Source organism: Aspergillus multicolor (assembly GCF_047715735.1).
Source record: "Aspergillus multicolor strain CBS 133.54 unplaced genomic scaffold BDW74scaffold_2, whole genome shotgun sequence".
Classification (NCBI taxonomy): domain Eukaryota; kingdom Fungi; phylum Ascomycota; class Eurotiomycetes; order Eurotiales; family Aspergillaceae; genus Aspergillus; species Aspergillus multicolor.
The window spans coordinates 1,519,407-1,532,584 of record NW_027395953.1 but is presented as its reverse complement, the minus strand read 5'-3'; the positions used below and the strand labels follow the sequence as shown (position 1 = coordinate 1,532,584).

Sequence of the window (13,178 nt, the reverse complement as noted above, 5' to 3'; positions counted from 1 at the left end):
CTTACACAACAGGAGGACAGTCGAATGGCAGGCCCTGCCGAACAGCTTCTACTCCACCCGATAAGATGGTTGCGACGCGAAACTGGCCGCTGTCTGACGCTGCGACAAGGGTGTGGACTGCCAAACCGGTTTGCACTGTTGCCTCCGTGGTTCCTCAGTTCCTGGCCGGTTCGCCAGTGGGACCTGCAGCGACCCTGCCCGAGATTAATGCTTCAGCTGTGCGCTTGTTTTGTCTTGGTACATTCAAGGTCTCAGAATCTGGAGGTGAGTAGTTGCTCGAGTCAGGTAACTTGAAAAGTCTGATCAAAAACGTGGATAGATAAAGGACGGGATATAATGGAATTATGATGAACAAAGAAGACAGCACGGGGTATTCATTGCGATCAGCATCAGTGCGGCCTGTTTATTCTTAGCTCGCTGGAAGTTGTGTCCAGGATTCAGGAGATATCTAATGCACCGATATCCTCAGTTAATGTACAATAGTAATACAGAACATCATGACTGTGTCCCAGTCTCATTGCCACCCTTGGCCTCCGCAACGGCGGCACTGAGCTTCTCAGCTTTGGCCTTCAGATCCTCTGGGGTAGTGAGGCTGGGCTCATAGTCTTCCCAGCCCTCCTCTTCTCGCTGCCTCGCTAAGGCCTCTGATCTTCTCTTCTCCTTCCTTCGCTCCTTATATTTTTCCCTATCCCTCTTGTACTTTTCCCTCTGTTTATCTGTTAGGTTATGCCGCCTGTCCTTGTTCTCCTCAAACAGCTTAGCAGCCCACTCATCACGGTCCTTTGCTTCCTCACACAGACGAATGATCTGCTGGTATGTATGGGCTCTTATCTTGAACCCGCGTTTGTATAGATCAGTGGAGTAGAGATGGGCAGTTTTAAAGTTACCGGTCTTCACAGAGAGGAAGACCAGGTGCTCAAACGTCTCTGCGGTCGGGGCCACACCCAGCTGAGCCATCTCCTTTACGAAGAATATGGCAGCCTGGACATTGCTGGCGGATCGGCACATGCAAAGCAGGGAGTTAAAGACTGCCAATCCGGGATTTTTGCCGAGAAGTGCGTAAAGCTCCTTGTAGATTTTGACTCCGTCATCAACAATGAACGGGTCTCTGGCTGCAACACTCTCGCATAGATCAATAACGAGCACGGCACATTCAGATTCAACCGTGCGTCCTTGGTCCTTTAAGTCTTTGAGATAGTTCCAAACTTTTAGCGGATGTACCTCATGCGTCGAGCAATAGGCACGAATGTAACGGAAACACCTCATCCTCACTGATCGCTCGAGCCCCATGCATGTGTCCAGTGCGGCAAACAGATTGTGGGATACAAGATGCCCTTTCGTTAAGCTCAGAAAATCTTTATATCGAGGCTTCGTATCGTTGTGCCTTAGTAGTGCCTCTACAGCGGCCTGGAGCCGCGTATCCTTGTTGCTCGCTGCAATCTCAAAAACCATCTCGCAAACACTGCGGTCCGGGTGAGAATTCTTCAGTTCCACGATCTTCCACCAGATAAAGGATGTCAACCCGTAGTGGCGGGCGCTGCTTGCTGCGAAGAGGACGTTATTCCAGAACGCTTTCTTCAAACCGTGCCCTTGGCTCAGACGAGCCTCCATCAGCTCGCGAACCAGATCGAACTCGTCGAATTCAAGGAGGTGGTATACCAAAAGACTGTGTAGCCAGTCTTTGACGACGATGTGTTTCCTCTGCATATGCGCGATATGGTCGAGAGCTAGCTCAAATTGGTGTTCCCTGATCAAGCCCGCCACAACGTGATGCCAATCGTCCTCACTGAGGGTAATCCATCGACTCCGCAGCATCTTTAGCACGTCCTGCCGCAGGAAGAAGTCGGGATGAACAGCAAGTGCCTTGATGATGAAGCGTCAGCTTACACTCCGGACAAGGCCGAGAACTAACATACCAGCAGCGCAGCGCGCAGTGGGCTAGCATCAAGCGGAACATTGTGCTCTTCCATCTCCGCGAGCAACGCCCGCACCGTTTCTGATGATCCATGCTCGGGGTCCGTATTCGACTGTATAATCGCCCTATAGTGCCGAACATCTGGTTTGATTTCACGATCCCGTACCAAGACATATAATGGTTGCATCACATTCTGCAGTCTCGCACCATCTTCGACCAATCTGGTAAGCTTGTCCTCCACCTCGTTTAATGGAAGAACTTTCATGCTGTCTGGCGCTTCAGGAGTCGGTCTAAATTCAGCTCGTGTGCCCTTGTATACAACTTTTCCACCTCTTTCCTTCCTCTTTTGCCGACGAACCTTTGCCGATTCGCGCTTAGGTGCTCCATGTGCGACCCCGTCTCCCTCGGTTCTCTTCTCTGGGTGTATGGCAGAAGTGGTGCTGTTGCGTTCCTGGAGGCATCGCGGTATCGTATGGAGCGGAACCCGTGAAGGGCACTGGGGTCGTCGCGCGGAAGGAAGGGTGCTGATAAGACGCTTCGACGTATTTGTCCGGAGTGCTGGACAGAGATAATGCTGTAATTGAACCGTATTGAGTCTCTTGCGAGACATCATGACTGCATATTTGCTACTAGAGAGAATCTTGGGATTGTCGGAACACGATCGTTATCTCACGTGATATCGACCTTAATTCCAGCGCATCTACTCGTAGAACAGAACACAAGATGCGGTACTGCATAACTGATGTCTGCTTCATTTCACGTGGATCATAAATTGATGATGATAGCAATAAATTTGCATGGCAAGCTCCCATCAAAAAAACAACCTGATACGCCAGGCCATGCTCATGAACCCAACTAGCCAACGGTACTGTCTCCGCTGCTACCTGCATAATCTCCGGGGTATCTATCATTGCACTGTCTCAGTCTCCGCTCCTCGTCCATGTCGACTTTTGGACCTTAGTTTCCACCCCGACCGCGCCCGCGCCCGCGACCCCGACCACCACGACCTCCTCGGTCCCCCCGTCCACCCTCACGAGGCCCGCGGTTGCGATTTTGAGGTTGGTTCTGCTGCTGTTCCTTGGCCATCTCGATAATCTCCTCCGGAATCCGTAGGTATTTGATCTAGAAAGAAGCCTTGTCAGTTAAGATGCTGCTGTGAGGGGGCGCATAACGTACGTTGTTTCCGCGGACATAGACCTCGGGGAGTTTGAAGAAGCGATCGCCCTCGGGGCTCGTTTGAACGACCTCCCGCAGTATTAAGTTCATCCAGTTATCGCAGTTGGCAAGGTGCCCGTTCAGGGTTTCGCCGTTCTTGAGCTCGACCAGCATAGGGTGACCTTGAGCAGCCGTCAAGAGACCGAGAGGAAGCTGCCGCCACGGATATTAGCTAGGCTCCGGGTACTGTAGGTCTGCGCTGGAAGGGTAGGTGGTTACCATTATGGAAGTGAGTGCGGAGTGTGCGATGCGAAGAGTGATTGGCGTGGTGTGTGAGGAACAAGGCTGTCGTCGCTAGGTCGCCAATTATTGAAGCGATAATAGTGCCCGGCCGGGTGTAGGTAGTTATTGGGCGAATCAAAGTGAACTATTTAGAGCGAGGTTCAGCAACCTTGGAACCTTGGGACTAGCTGTGACATCGGCGGATTGTCGGAAGATCAGAAACCCCGTATCCCGATCTACAATGTAGTTATGCAAACAGTCTCTTCTCATATCATCAGCATAGTTTATAATTAGTTAATGCACTTCTTATTTTTGTACTTATTAGCTTCTCAATCACTATATTAGTTAGCTTGTTTGTCCTATAGGGGTTCCTTCGAAGGTGCTAACTCAAGAGTTCGATTTATGTCTCGACTTAGGGCTAACGCAAGTATTGATATTGTTACATAACAGCTCAGATCAGACTCGGAAATTTGAGTTGGTCAAATGAAAATTGTCGTGTAAGTCAAGAATGAACCCAGCTTGCTTCTATGCCTTCGGTCGTTTTGCAGCCGCAGACTCGTCTTCCTCTTCCTCATCTTCATCATCCACGGTAAATTTTCGCTTTGTTCGCTGGTCTCTGTTGTTTGATGCTTCGGCTTCTTCTTGTTGGGCTTTTAGGCGTTCCTCTCGTTCGTTGAGAAACCCGAGGAGCTGCTCGTATCCGTCCTCCACATTTGTGACGGTATCCTCGAGAGCTGTGTGACGCTCGCTCATCTTCAACTGAATCAGCACATCCCGAGAGCGCTTGTAGAGGCGCTGTTTCGTGAGCATGCGCCACCAATAGTACCGCCGGTTGTTCGGGTCATCATCTCTGTGTTTCTTAACGAGGAGTCGCGCCATATTTGCCCCGCCCTTTCGGCGATTCTTAAGCGGAATCTGACTAAGTAGGAACATTTCCTGAATGTGCGCGAACTGTGTCGGTTCTATCTTGAAGGCTGTGCGAATGTCGCTGAGGGTCTTGAGTGGAAGGAGGGACGATGTAGGGACACGCTTTGTCTTTTTGGAGGCATCACCCCACGGGTCAGGGTTAATGTTGGTGTTATTTTTGAGGAGCTCAGGGCGCAGAATCTGGTAGTCGGCCGAGTCCCGGAGCACGTCGAAGGATTCATTCGGGTCCTCGACGGTCAGTTCCGTGATTGTAGAATCTTCGAGGCACGCCTTGTGAATGGTGTTGTAAAGGTTCACGCCATGTCCGGTTCCTTGATGTGGAGGAAGGATCAAAAACTGAGCGATTCGGAGTCTTGACGGCAACTCTCGTGGTCGAACTGGCTCGGCTGCAGGAAACGGCCAGTCTCTAGTAGTAGGCTTCTCGGAATGATCTCTCTTGAGAAACCACCATCGATAGGTGGTGGCATAGCCAACTATGGAGTACGATGAGCCTTTCGGAGTGGGGGGTGCGACCTTCTCATATCTGGTGTTTGTTAGCTCGCGCATTTCTCCAATTTGTCAATTCGGGTACCGTACACAAAGTAAACTGTCCATCGATCTAGTGTCCACTCAGGGTCATCTGTTGTGAGAGGTGTTCCAGCCTCGATGAAAAAAGACACCATAATTTGAAACCGGTTCAGCAACAGCTGCACTTGAGGATCCGCAAGGGACGCGGCCCAGATCTCGTAGTTCCGTCCCCGGACAGAATAGCTATGCGCGAGCTCGCCGGGTGGCACGAAGTCCTTCTCATCTTCCTCCTGGACGGCGCTTTCGAAATCGGATAGTGAAGATAAAGCCTCTGTATGAAAGCGCGTGTCAGATATCGCGCAGTGTAGCAGTCGCATATATACATAGAGAGGTCTCTCACCTTCAGGAAGGAAGTCCTTCAATACCCCGGTAACATCAGTAGGCTCGGCATCTTCCACGGCCATGAACTTCTCATCGTGCGAAACATGAAGGTGAGGACGAAGATTATGCGCGGCAAATCGCAGACGGATAATTAATCCTTTGTAGCCGAAGATGCGCTCATCTTCGCCGAAGATTGGGTATGTGAATTGGGGATGGAAGCTTGAGAGCGTCTTGGGCTTTTGCTGATCGGGTTGAACAATGGTGATTTGGACGGCGTCGTTGGCGTCGCAAGTCCCTGTGTAGTGTTCGCGTCAGCTTGGCGGACAAGCAATGATGGGTTGGAAAGTTAGGAAAGTGTACATTCGCCTTCTGCCGACATTATGGGTTCTCTCGGTCAGGATGATGGTGTAGAAGGCAGAGTGAGGTGAGATGAAGAGTTGTGTTTCGTTGAAGCTCTCTTTCTTTTGCGCGTCTCATCGCGTTGCGCGGAGCTGGAGCGGGACCCGGTATAACTCCTTTGGGATTAGCGCGCCATTTGCACTTGTCCTCGATTCAGTGTGCTCGGCCAGGTACTCCGTAATCAAACACCTTCATCTTTGCAGACCATAAGGAGCATTATTCCATCAGCAGCTCTTGAAGTTGTTGGGTATTCGAGTTCACTCATCTCAGCGCGGAATGGCATCTTGAAGAACATTTGTTTTTCTTGGTATTGCCTCGGCTTCCAAGTACCGGTACCCAGACTAGCTTGGACAATGTCCGATTATTCTGCGGGGATCTTAGTTCCTTGCTGGCGGCTGAACTTACTCGGATAATCAGCGGTCTTAACATATTACGGAGTACAAAAAGGGCTATTGAAAGTCCACTCGAGATTCTCTAGAAATCGACTGCGACGTTCTGTGACTGCTGTCTCATACACGGAACAATGTCGACCACCAACCAGCGGATCACTCTGATCGGACTAGGGACCATTGGCATGTCCATGGCTGCTCTCCATCTCTCTCGAGATAACACCATAGTCGACGTATTTGACACCCGACCTGACTTCGAAGACTATCTTTTGAAAACGCTCCCGAGCTTCCTAGCTAGCCCTAACCCCGACGCTGGTTCGCATCATCCAGTCGAAGTGGCTTCTCTGATCTCGTCTGGCCGCCTCAACATCCACTCATCGCTAGAGATGGCATGCGCATCTGCCACCATAGTTCAGGAACAAGGCCCAGAGAGCCTCGATTTCAAACAGTCTATCTGGAAAACGGTCGAGTCTATAGCACCAGCCTCAGCACATTTTTGGACAAGTACGTCAGGCATAGCAGCGAGTGCGCAGCAGCAACAATTGCAAGATAAGACTCGTTTGCTTGTCGTGCATCCATTTAACCCGCCGCACATCATGCCCCTGCTTGAGATTGTGCCGGCGCCCGAAACATCCTCAGAACGAGTGGAGTTTGCGCGCGAGTATTTCTCCATTCCCGGATCTAGACATCGTCCTGTGGTCATCCGAAAGGAGATTTCCGGGTTCGTGGGGAATAGATTAGCTTTTGCGTTGTTCAGGGAAGCTTGTCATCTGGTGCAAGAAGACGTTGTGACAGCTAAGGACCTCGATACCATCCTCATGGCCAGCCTAGGACCCAGATGGGCAGGGAATGGTGTTTTCGAGAGTTACCAGCAGGGTGGGGGTGAAGGTGGCATTGGAGCTTTTCTAGATAAGTTGGGTGGCACTATGCAAGATGTATGGGATGGCCTGGGACAAGTGAGCGTGGCGGAGGTGAAAGAGAAAGTGGTTCAGCAAACAGATGAAGCCTACGGGACGTCAACATCGGAAGAGACTCGTCAGAAGAAGGATGAACGGCTGCGTGAGTTTTTGAGGGTGCAAACGAAAGGATAATTACTGCGTTCAATCATGCTGCAACTTCGTGAATCCTAGGACTTTTGAATGGCAAGAATTTCCACCAATGTTGTTGAGTACTCCATAAAGAAGGTTAGGCACACCGGCAGTACAGATTAAATCATCCTTAGCATAACTTCAATCTACTTTCTGTCCAAGTGAAGTCTACAGTTGGCATAAAGAGCAATCATGTGACCCGGCAAGGCATCTGTACCCTCAGTCTTGAGTACCTTACCTCGCCCCTCTTCCTTCCTACCAACTTCCTACCTAACACCTACTCCTTCAAAATCTATTTCGGCCTCCTGAGTTGCACCTGGCCTACACTACAGACTCCGCTGCTGCCACAATGTCTAAATCGGAACCAGTTCCTTTTCCCTACACATCTACTACTCTCCTTCTCCCCAAATTACCCACAACAGAAGAGATCCTCGCCTGCCCCAACGTACTGTGGGATAGATCCACAAAAGTCGTCGCCATAAACGATGAGATTGTGATCAAATTCGGCTGCACGACGATCTGGGAAGGCCAAGCACTGATCTACCTTGAACGTCATGTTCCCAATGTCTCAGCACCCCGACTCTATGCAATGTACAAAGAATGGAACGAGGAGGACAAGCGCGATCAGGTCTTCCTGGTTATGCGGCGCGCGCCCGGGGTTCGACTTGACGACATTTGGGACTCGTTGACGGAGTCCGAGAAAGATGACATCGTCTCCAAACTCAAGCGGAACTTTGAAATTATGCGAGAGGTTCAGTGCCTATTCGGTTCCGAGGCCGGCGACTTCTACGGCGGACTGGATGGTAAAGGTCTGCCTCACTCTCTATTCTACTGCCAGAAGGAGGGCAGAGGCTGTTTGGGACCATATTACGGGGAAGAGGCGTTTGTTGAGGGGCTCGTGGGTAATTTTCGAGCGTACACGGAGCGCAATGGAAGGCCGGACTATAAGGTCCGCTATTACGAGAAGTATTTGGCTCGGGTACTGAACGGTCACCGGCCTAGGTTGACACACAGAGATGTTCAGCGGAAGAACATCATCGTCAACGAGAATCCGAGCAGAAAGAACGATCAGGGAGAGCATTCGTTTGATGTTGTGCTTGTTGACTGGGTAAATGCTGGCTGGGTTCCCGAGTACAGGGACTTCTTCTGTGCTTCATCGCCGTTGCTCTTTGACTACTGGGAAGAAGACTGGTGTTGGCGGGTTCAGGAATTCCTTCAAGTTTGGCCTGCTGAGCTTGAAATCATGCGCATGCTGTATAAGGATATGGGAGGGGGGGGGGTGGGGGGGTTCTGAAGTAGGTTGCAATTTGCTGTCCCTGTTTAAATCGCATCATGTTGAATTTCATGTCCCACGGGTATCCCTAAGAAAAGCAAATGATAACCGAACTCCGCGATCAGAGACTAGATTGCGCGTGATTGACAATCAGAGAACCACCATACCAAACGCCTTGTACCTAACTAGCTCCTTCCTAACGCATTAATTCCATAACACACTAAAGCCCAGGACCTGCCTGCATTTCGTAGCGCCATGAGAACCACCGTATCGAACGCCTTGTAACTGATCAATTCCATCCTGATGAATCAAGACCCAGACCCTTGTGTTAATCCGGGAGAAGAATGCCTGCATTTCGAAGCGCCGGGACTGCATACTGGTGTGTCCACTCGTTGCATTTGAAAATAGGTCGTCGGGGCTCGCCAGGTCCGTACGGGTCTCCGTTCTCCTTCGTCCAGATCATCTCAGTCTCTTCATTGGGATCCTTCTTCTTCTGCCAGAAGTTCAAGCCCTGTTGCTTATTTGGCGTCGGAAGAGCTCTCAGGATAGAGTCGACCCTGCCTGACTGGTAATCGTCTTTGCGGACCCATCCGACGAACGGCATGGCATGGAATTGGATCGAGCTCAAGGGGTCAAAGTCCTCTGTGATTTGATACCCCATACCTCTAGGTGCGATTATGTCGCCGGTGACGTGGAATAATGTCCCGGCGCGGCCATGGTCTTGGACGAAGATGCCTTCGTGGTATCGCTTCTGCGGGTCGAGAGGGTCAAACGCAACGGTGTCGAGTTGGGGTATGTAGATCCGGTAGTGAGTCTCTTCCTGCTCTTGGGCTGGCTGAAGATTCTTTGACCGCGAGGGTAAAGGGCTCTGGCTAGAGGTTGGGGATTTTGAGGGGGTGAGGCTGGACATTTTGGCTTTGAGAGGATACCCAGATGCAGAGGATTGCCAATGAAAACTGACTGTATGATATTGAGGGTACGGTATTGTCTCTTTATAATATGAGATTCGATGGTCTGAAGCAATGAACTCTAGACAGTGACTATCTTGGTTGGCCTTCACATAACACAGCACCATTGTCTCTGCTAGAGTGAATCCAGTGCTGGCTTCCTTAACACAGCAAGCTCCGTAAAATAGTAAGTAGTTGGCGGCTGGCGCAGAAGGGAGCACAAATCTGATGTCACTGGATATCTGCTCACTCATTCAAGATGAACAATCTGGGGGTATGGCTTGAGTGAATGTTCCTAGACCTTACATATTGAACAGCCAGCAGCTTAGTTAACTCGCTCGCCTTCATGATATTGACAAGGTACACCAGCAGCATAAGACAGTATCTGTTCTTGCTCCGTTATAGTACGATTCACTTTCTCGAGTAATTGATCTGTGTTGGTTGTCCAGATGTTGTTGAACTGTGCCGCCAAGAGGAAGGTTTGAGTTCCATCCAAACTGTATTGGCAACCCGGCGTGGCCATGTCCAGAACTGGGTTCTTGATAGACCCTACTCCAGGGTAATGTCACCATTGCCATATGCCCTGCGGCGCGGCTCGAATAGTAAGCACAGAGACCGATATGTAGCAATCCCTTCCAGTATGAACGATCTTATAATGATAGGACACAGAAGTGTGACCAAGGGTCCCGAGAAAGACATTTTAGATGTATGGTTCTTTGACAGAAGGTTCTGAATGGTACGTAAGCGTTGAATGGTTGATATAGAACAACATAGGGTACTGACTGTATACAGCTAGACCTCGAACCCAATTGTACCGCTATATAGCCCGTCCTTATACTCTAACACTCCCCTAGAAGGTCGGCGTACATTATCTTTCTTGCCCATCTTGTGGTGCTTTAAGCTTGCACTAGTCCTTCTGTGTATCTAGATATCTAGGTCCACGGATTTTGCGGAAGGAGCAAAGGTAAGGATTAATCAGGGACTCTGAACTATCAAGCATCCACTTGTATGATACAAACGAGCCGGTGGAATGAAACTACTCTCATCTTATAGCCTCTTAGCATGCATACCTCGAGACCTTAGGAACCAATTGGCCGTATAGGCCGTCCTTGTACTCAAGCAGACCTCGACGCAAGGATTCTCTCTCGAATTGACCTGAAAGATAAAGATACAACTGACCATAGCTGTAACCTGGATATCTGCGAGTCTCGCCTACTCAACTCACTTGTATGTGCGCATGCAGTCAAAACGAGGAGCAATGCGTTTCCAGCTCCCTTATGTACGGCAATGAGACGACATGGCAAAAGCACTACAAAATGACATGTTAGAAGGTGCACGAGCTAGCCAGCTGCAATCAGGCTATGAAATCAGCTCTACTTTGCCCTGCAAGAGAATTGAATGTAAGGATACATAATTGGACTAATGTGAGTAGACTCGAGAAAGTCCTTCCAGCGGCCTCGAAGTCGGAGATGGTTGTTAAAGCGGCGGCAACCCGGGGTGGTTTTAGGGCCGAGATGACAGTGCTATTAATATCGATCGGCCAAAAGCAAAAAACGACGTGCATTGGAGAACCATCGACCAGGAAATCTCTGTCCTACGAAACAGTTCTCTCTAGTACCACTACCGAAACAAAAGACCGCATTCTCCAATTGCGCTGGTAGACTACTTGCTTTCCACGGACCATCATTGTACATACCCTGCCGGCGGTCCTTTTCCCGCTGCGGATCCCGTTCGCCCACGCCACGTTTCCGGCTTTGCCAGGCCCCAGGCGAGTCCAGCTTGTTCCTGGCTCCATCTACCTGGGATACCCAGACCACACCCATTGAGCTGCTTGACTCTTGTACAGGTCAGGTAGACTAAACTTCCGGTGCAGATATTCGCGATTAGCACCATGTCCCGATTGTTTTGAAAACGAAACGAGATTCGGGACGAACGGCCGACCATGGAGGGACTTTTTACACTGCTCACGTTGAGCACTGTGATGGCGATTACGTGAGTTTCAACGTGTTACGGTCCCCCTGGCAGGCACCGGCTAACAGCTGTTCGTTCGGTTTCCTATAGGTCCTTCGTCGTGGGATCCTTACCATTAGCATTCAAACTTTCGCCCTCGCAATTGCGACTGATATCCTCCCTTGGCATGGGAGTTTTGGTTGGAACATCTCTTATTGTCATCATACCCGAAGGAGTCGAGACTCTATACGATGCCGTTGCCGTTGAACACAAAAGTCTCAGCAGTCGCTCAGTGGCCCTTCCGCTCGCCCATAAACAATTCGCCATTCCTACCATCGCAACAACGTTTCATACTGTGAATGGAGAGTCAGAGCGATGGGACGAGTCTCTAGCATTTCCCACTGCCGATACCCCTACTATCCACGTTGCGCGGGATTCGCATACCGAGGAAGCGAAGGACACTTCAAATGCCGAGTCTGGGCACGACCGTAGCGGGGAGAGCTCTCCTCATGCCTGGATTGGAATTGCGCTCATCAGCGGCTTCATTCTCATGTACCTCATCGACAAAATTCCCGAATTTGCATCACCGGCCAAACCTCAAAGACCTCCTTATCACATTTCGTTGGACAACCTGGGCTCGGGGCTTCGCCAATATTCATCGCCCTCGCGGGATGGGGGACTACTGGATGCAGCGAACAGTCAGCGAAGCAGCCACAGCTTTGCGACGACTACGGGTCTAGTCATTCACGCAGCGGCTGATGGAATTGCTCTCGGCGCATCTACCTCCGACGCCGGACTAAGTTTTATTATATTCCTGGCCATTATGGTTCATAAAGCGCCCGCGTCGTTTGGACTTACGTCTATTCTCCTGAGACAGGGATTGTCGAGTCGTGCTGCCAGGACTCATTTGTTCGTCTTTAGTGTGGCTGCCCCTGTTGGCGCCCTAGCGACATTTTTGTTTGTGCATCTATTGGGGTCGGGAACGACGGACGAGGCAAGTGCACGTTGGCGTACGGGGGTTCTTCTTCTGTTTTCCGCTGGTACATTCCTGTAAGTCGCTAACTTTCTGCTGGGATTTCCGGAAGCTGACATAGCCCTAAAGATACGTTGCCATGCACACTATGCAAGAGAACAACTCGGCCTCTTCGCGGGACTTGCCAACCAACGGTTATGAAGCCCGAGAAATGGCGGCAAAGCCCGAAAAGTCCACCAGGGACCTGGTTGCTTCTGTCGTTGGCATGATATTGCCGCTATTTCTGCAGATCGGACACGCCCACTGATCTTCGCAACACTTTTTATTTCTTGGCCAAGCTTCGCATTGTCTCGATCTCATAGATTGGAGTAACCTGGGGCATTTCATATGGTTGTATTTGTCTGACAACTAGAAATTTCCTTCTACTGGTTGTTGATCTCTTCTTCGGATGTGTAAGAATAAGAGAAGCGTCAAGGCGATGGCGCTGTTCTATATCCACTACTGTATAATTTGATTGCCCTAATCATTATGTAAATACGTTGCACAGAGGGACCTTATCCTGGCACTTAATCCCTATGATAACGATGAAGCCTTTGTCCCAAGACCGGGGTGGTGATGAAATCATGTGGTAACCATACCACAGATGGAGTAGATCAAGGCAGCTCCGAGATCAGTTGGAGTGGAAGCGGATGCCAAAGTCTGGAATTTGGACAGTGACGAACAAGCTTCCAAGTTCCGTATAGAAGCAAAGATCCAGTTAAATGTAGAGTAGTCAACTCCGAGTACATAGTCCAGTAGTGACCAGTCTCATGCCCAATACTGTGTAGAAATAGCCTTGGAATCAGGACTGCAAAAAGTAAGGCGTCTCGACTCAGTGGAGCGGCAGCCTCGAACTAATCACAGTGACATTTGCAAGGCCCACCATGCTGGAGCCGGCCAGCACCTGACTTGGGACTGGGACGTTGCTTGATCGAGACTCTTTGAAATCAAGC

The 13,178-nt window shown here is 50.2% G+C and overlaps 7 protein-coding genes across 7 annotated transcripts; 3 read left to right on the top strand and 4 right to left on the bottom strand.

The window, feature by feature from the left end:
* Nucleotides 1–5: 5 nt before the first annotated feature.
* Nucleotides 6–2,526, bottom strand: BDW74DRAFT_144508 (pentatricopeptide repeat protein; the record flags this gene model as incomplete). Its single annotated transcript, XM_073723047.1, has 3 exons — nucleotides 6–264; nucleotides 320–1,864; nucleotides 1,918–2,526. Coding segments are annotated over 2 exons (1,978 nt in total), but the record flags the coding sequence as incomplete, so codon positions are not given.
* Nucleotides 2,527–2,641: 115 nt separating this feature from the next.
* Nucleotides 2,642–3,493, bottom strand: BDW74DRAFT_144507 (U6 snRNA-associated Sm-like protein LSm4). The gene is made up of 3 exons (XM_073723046.1): nucleotides 3,350–3,493; nucleotides 3,092–3,283; nucleotides 2,642–3,037 (listed from the first exon to the last, which is right to left on the bottom strand). Exons 1-3 carry the CDS (start codon nucleotides 3,350–3,352, stop codon nucleotides 2,873–2,875), a joined length of 360 nt encoding a protein of 119 aa, XP_073588865.1. The 5' UTR covers nucleotides 3,353–3,493; the 3' UTR covers nucleotides 2,642–2,872.
* Nucleotides 3,494–3,724: 231 nt separating this feature from the next.
* Nucleotides 3,725–5,602, bottom strand: hat1 (histone acetyltransferase catalytic subunit HAT1). The gene is made up of 4 exons (XM_073723045.1): nucleotides 5,528–5,602; nucleotides 5,187–5,462; nucleotides 4,856–5,117; nucleotides 3,725–4,802 (listed from the first exon to the last, which is right to left on the bottom strand). Exons 1-4 carry the CDS (start codon nucleotides 5,544–5,546, stop codon nucleotides 3,878–3,880), a joined length of 1,482 nt encoding a protein of 493 aa, XP_073588864.1. The 5' UTR covers nucleotides 5,547–5,602; the 3' UTR covers nucleotides 3,725–3,877.
* A 155-nt stretch (nucleotides 5,603–5,757) lies between these two features.
* BDW74DRAFT_144505 (uncharacterized protein) lies at nucleotides 5,758–7,189 on the top strand. Its single transcript, XM_073723044.1, has one exon. It carries the CDS (start codon nucleotides 6,090–6,092, stop codon nucleotides 7,044–7,046), a length of 957 nt encoding a protein of 318 aa, XP_073588863.1. The 5' UTR covers nucleotides 5,758–6,089; the 3' UTR covers nucleotides 7,047–7,189.
* Nucleotides 7,190–7,392: 203 nt separating this feature from the next.
* BDW74DRAFT_173603 (uncharacterized protein) lies at nucleotides 7,393–8,337 on the top strand (the record flags this gene model as incomplete). The annotated part of the gene is made up of 1 exon (XM_073727822.1): nucleotides 7,393–8,337. One exon carries the CDS (start codon nucleotides 7,393–7,395, stop codon nucleotides 8,335–8,337), a length of 945 nt encoding a protein of 314 aa, XP_073588862.1.
* A 307-nt stretch (nucleotides 8,338–8,644) lies between these two features.
* On the bottom strand, nucleotides 8,645–9,226 carry BDW74DRAFT_173602 (uncharacterized protein; the record flags this gene model as incomplete). Its single annotated transcript, XM_073727821.1, has 1 exon — nucleotides 8,645–9,226. One exon carries the CDS (start codon nucleotides 9,224–9,226, stop codon nucleotides 8,645–8,647), a length of 582 nt encoding a protein of 193 aa, XP_073588861.1.
* Nucleotides 9,227–10,859: 1,633 nt separating this feature from the next.
* BDW74DRAFT_144501 (Mn(2+) transporter ATX2) lies at nucleotides 10,860–12,989 on the top strand. The gene is made up of 3 exons (XM_073723043.1): nucleotides 10,860–11,255; nucleotides 11,325–12,263; nucleotides 12,316–12,989. Exons 1-3 carry the CDS (start codon nucleotides 11,206–11,208, stop codon nucleotides 12,491–12,493), a joined length of 1,167 nt encoding a protein of 388 aa, XP_073588860.1. The 5' UTR covers nucleotides 10,860–11,205; the 3' UTR covers nucleotides 12,494–12,989.
* Nucleotides 12,990–13,178: the final 189 nt, after the last annotated feature.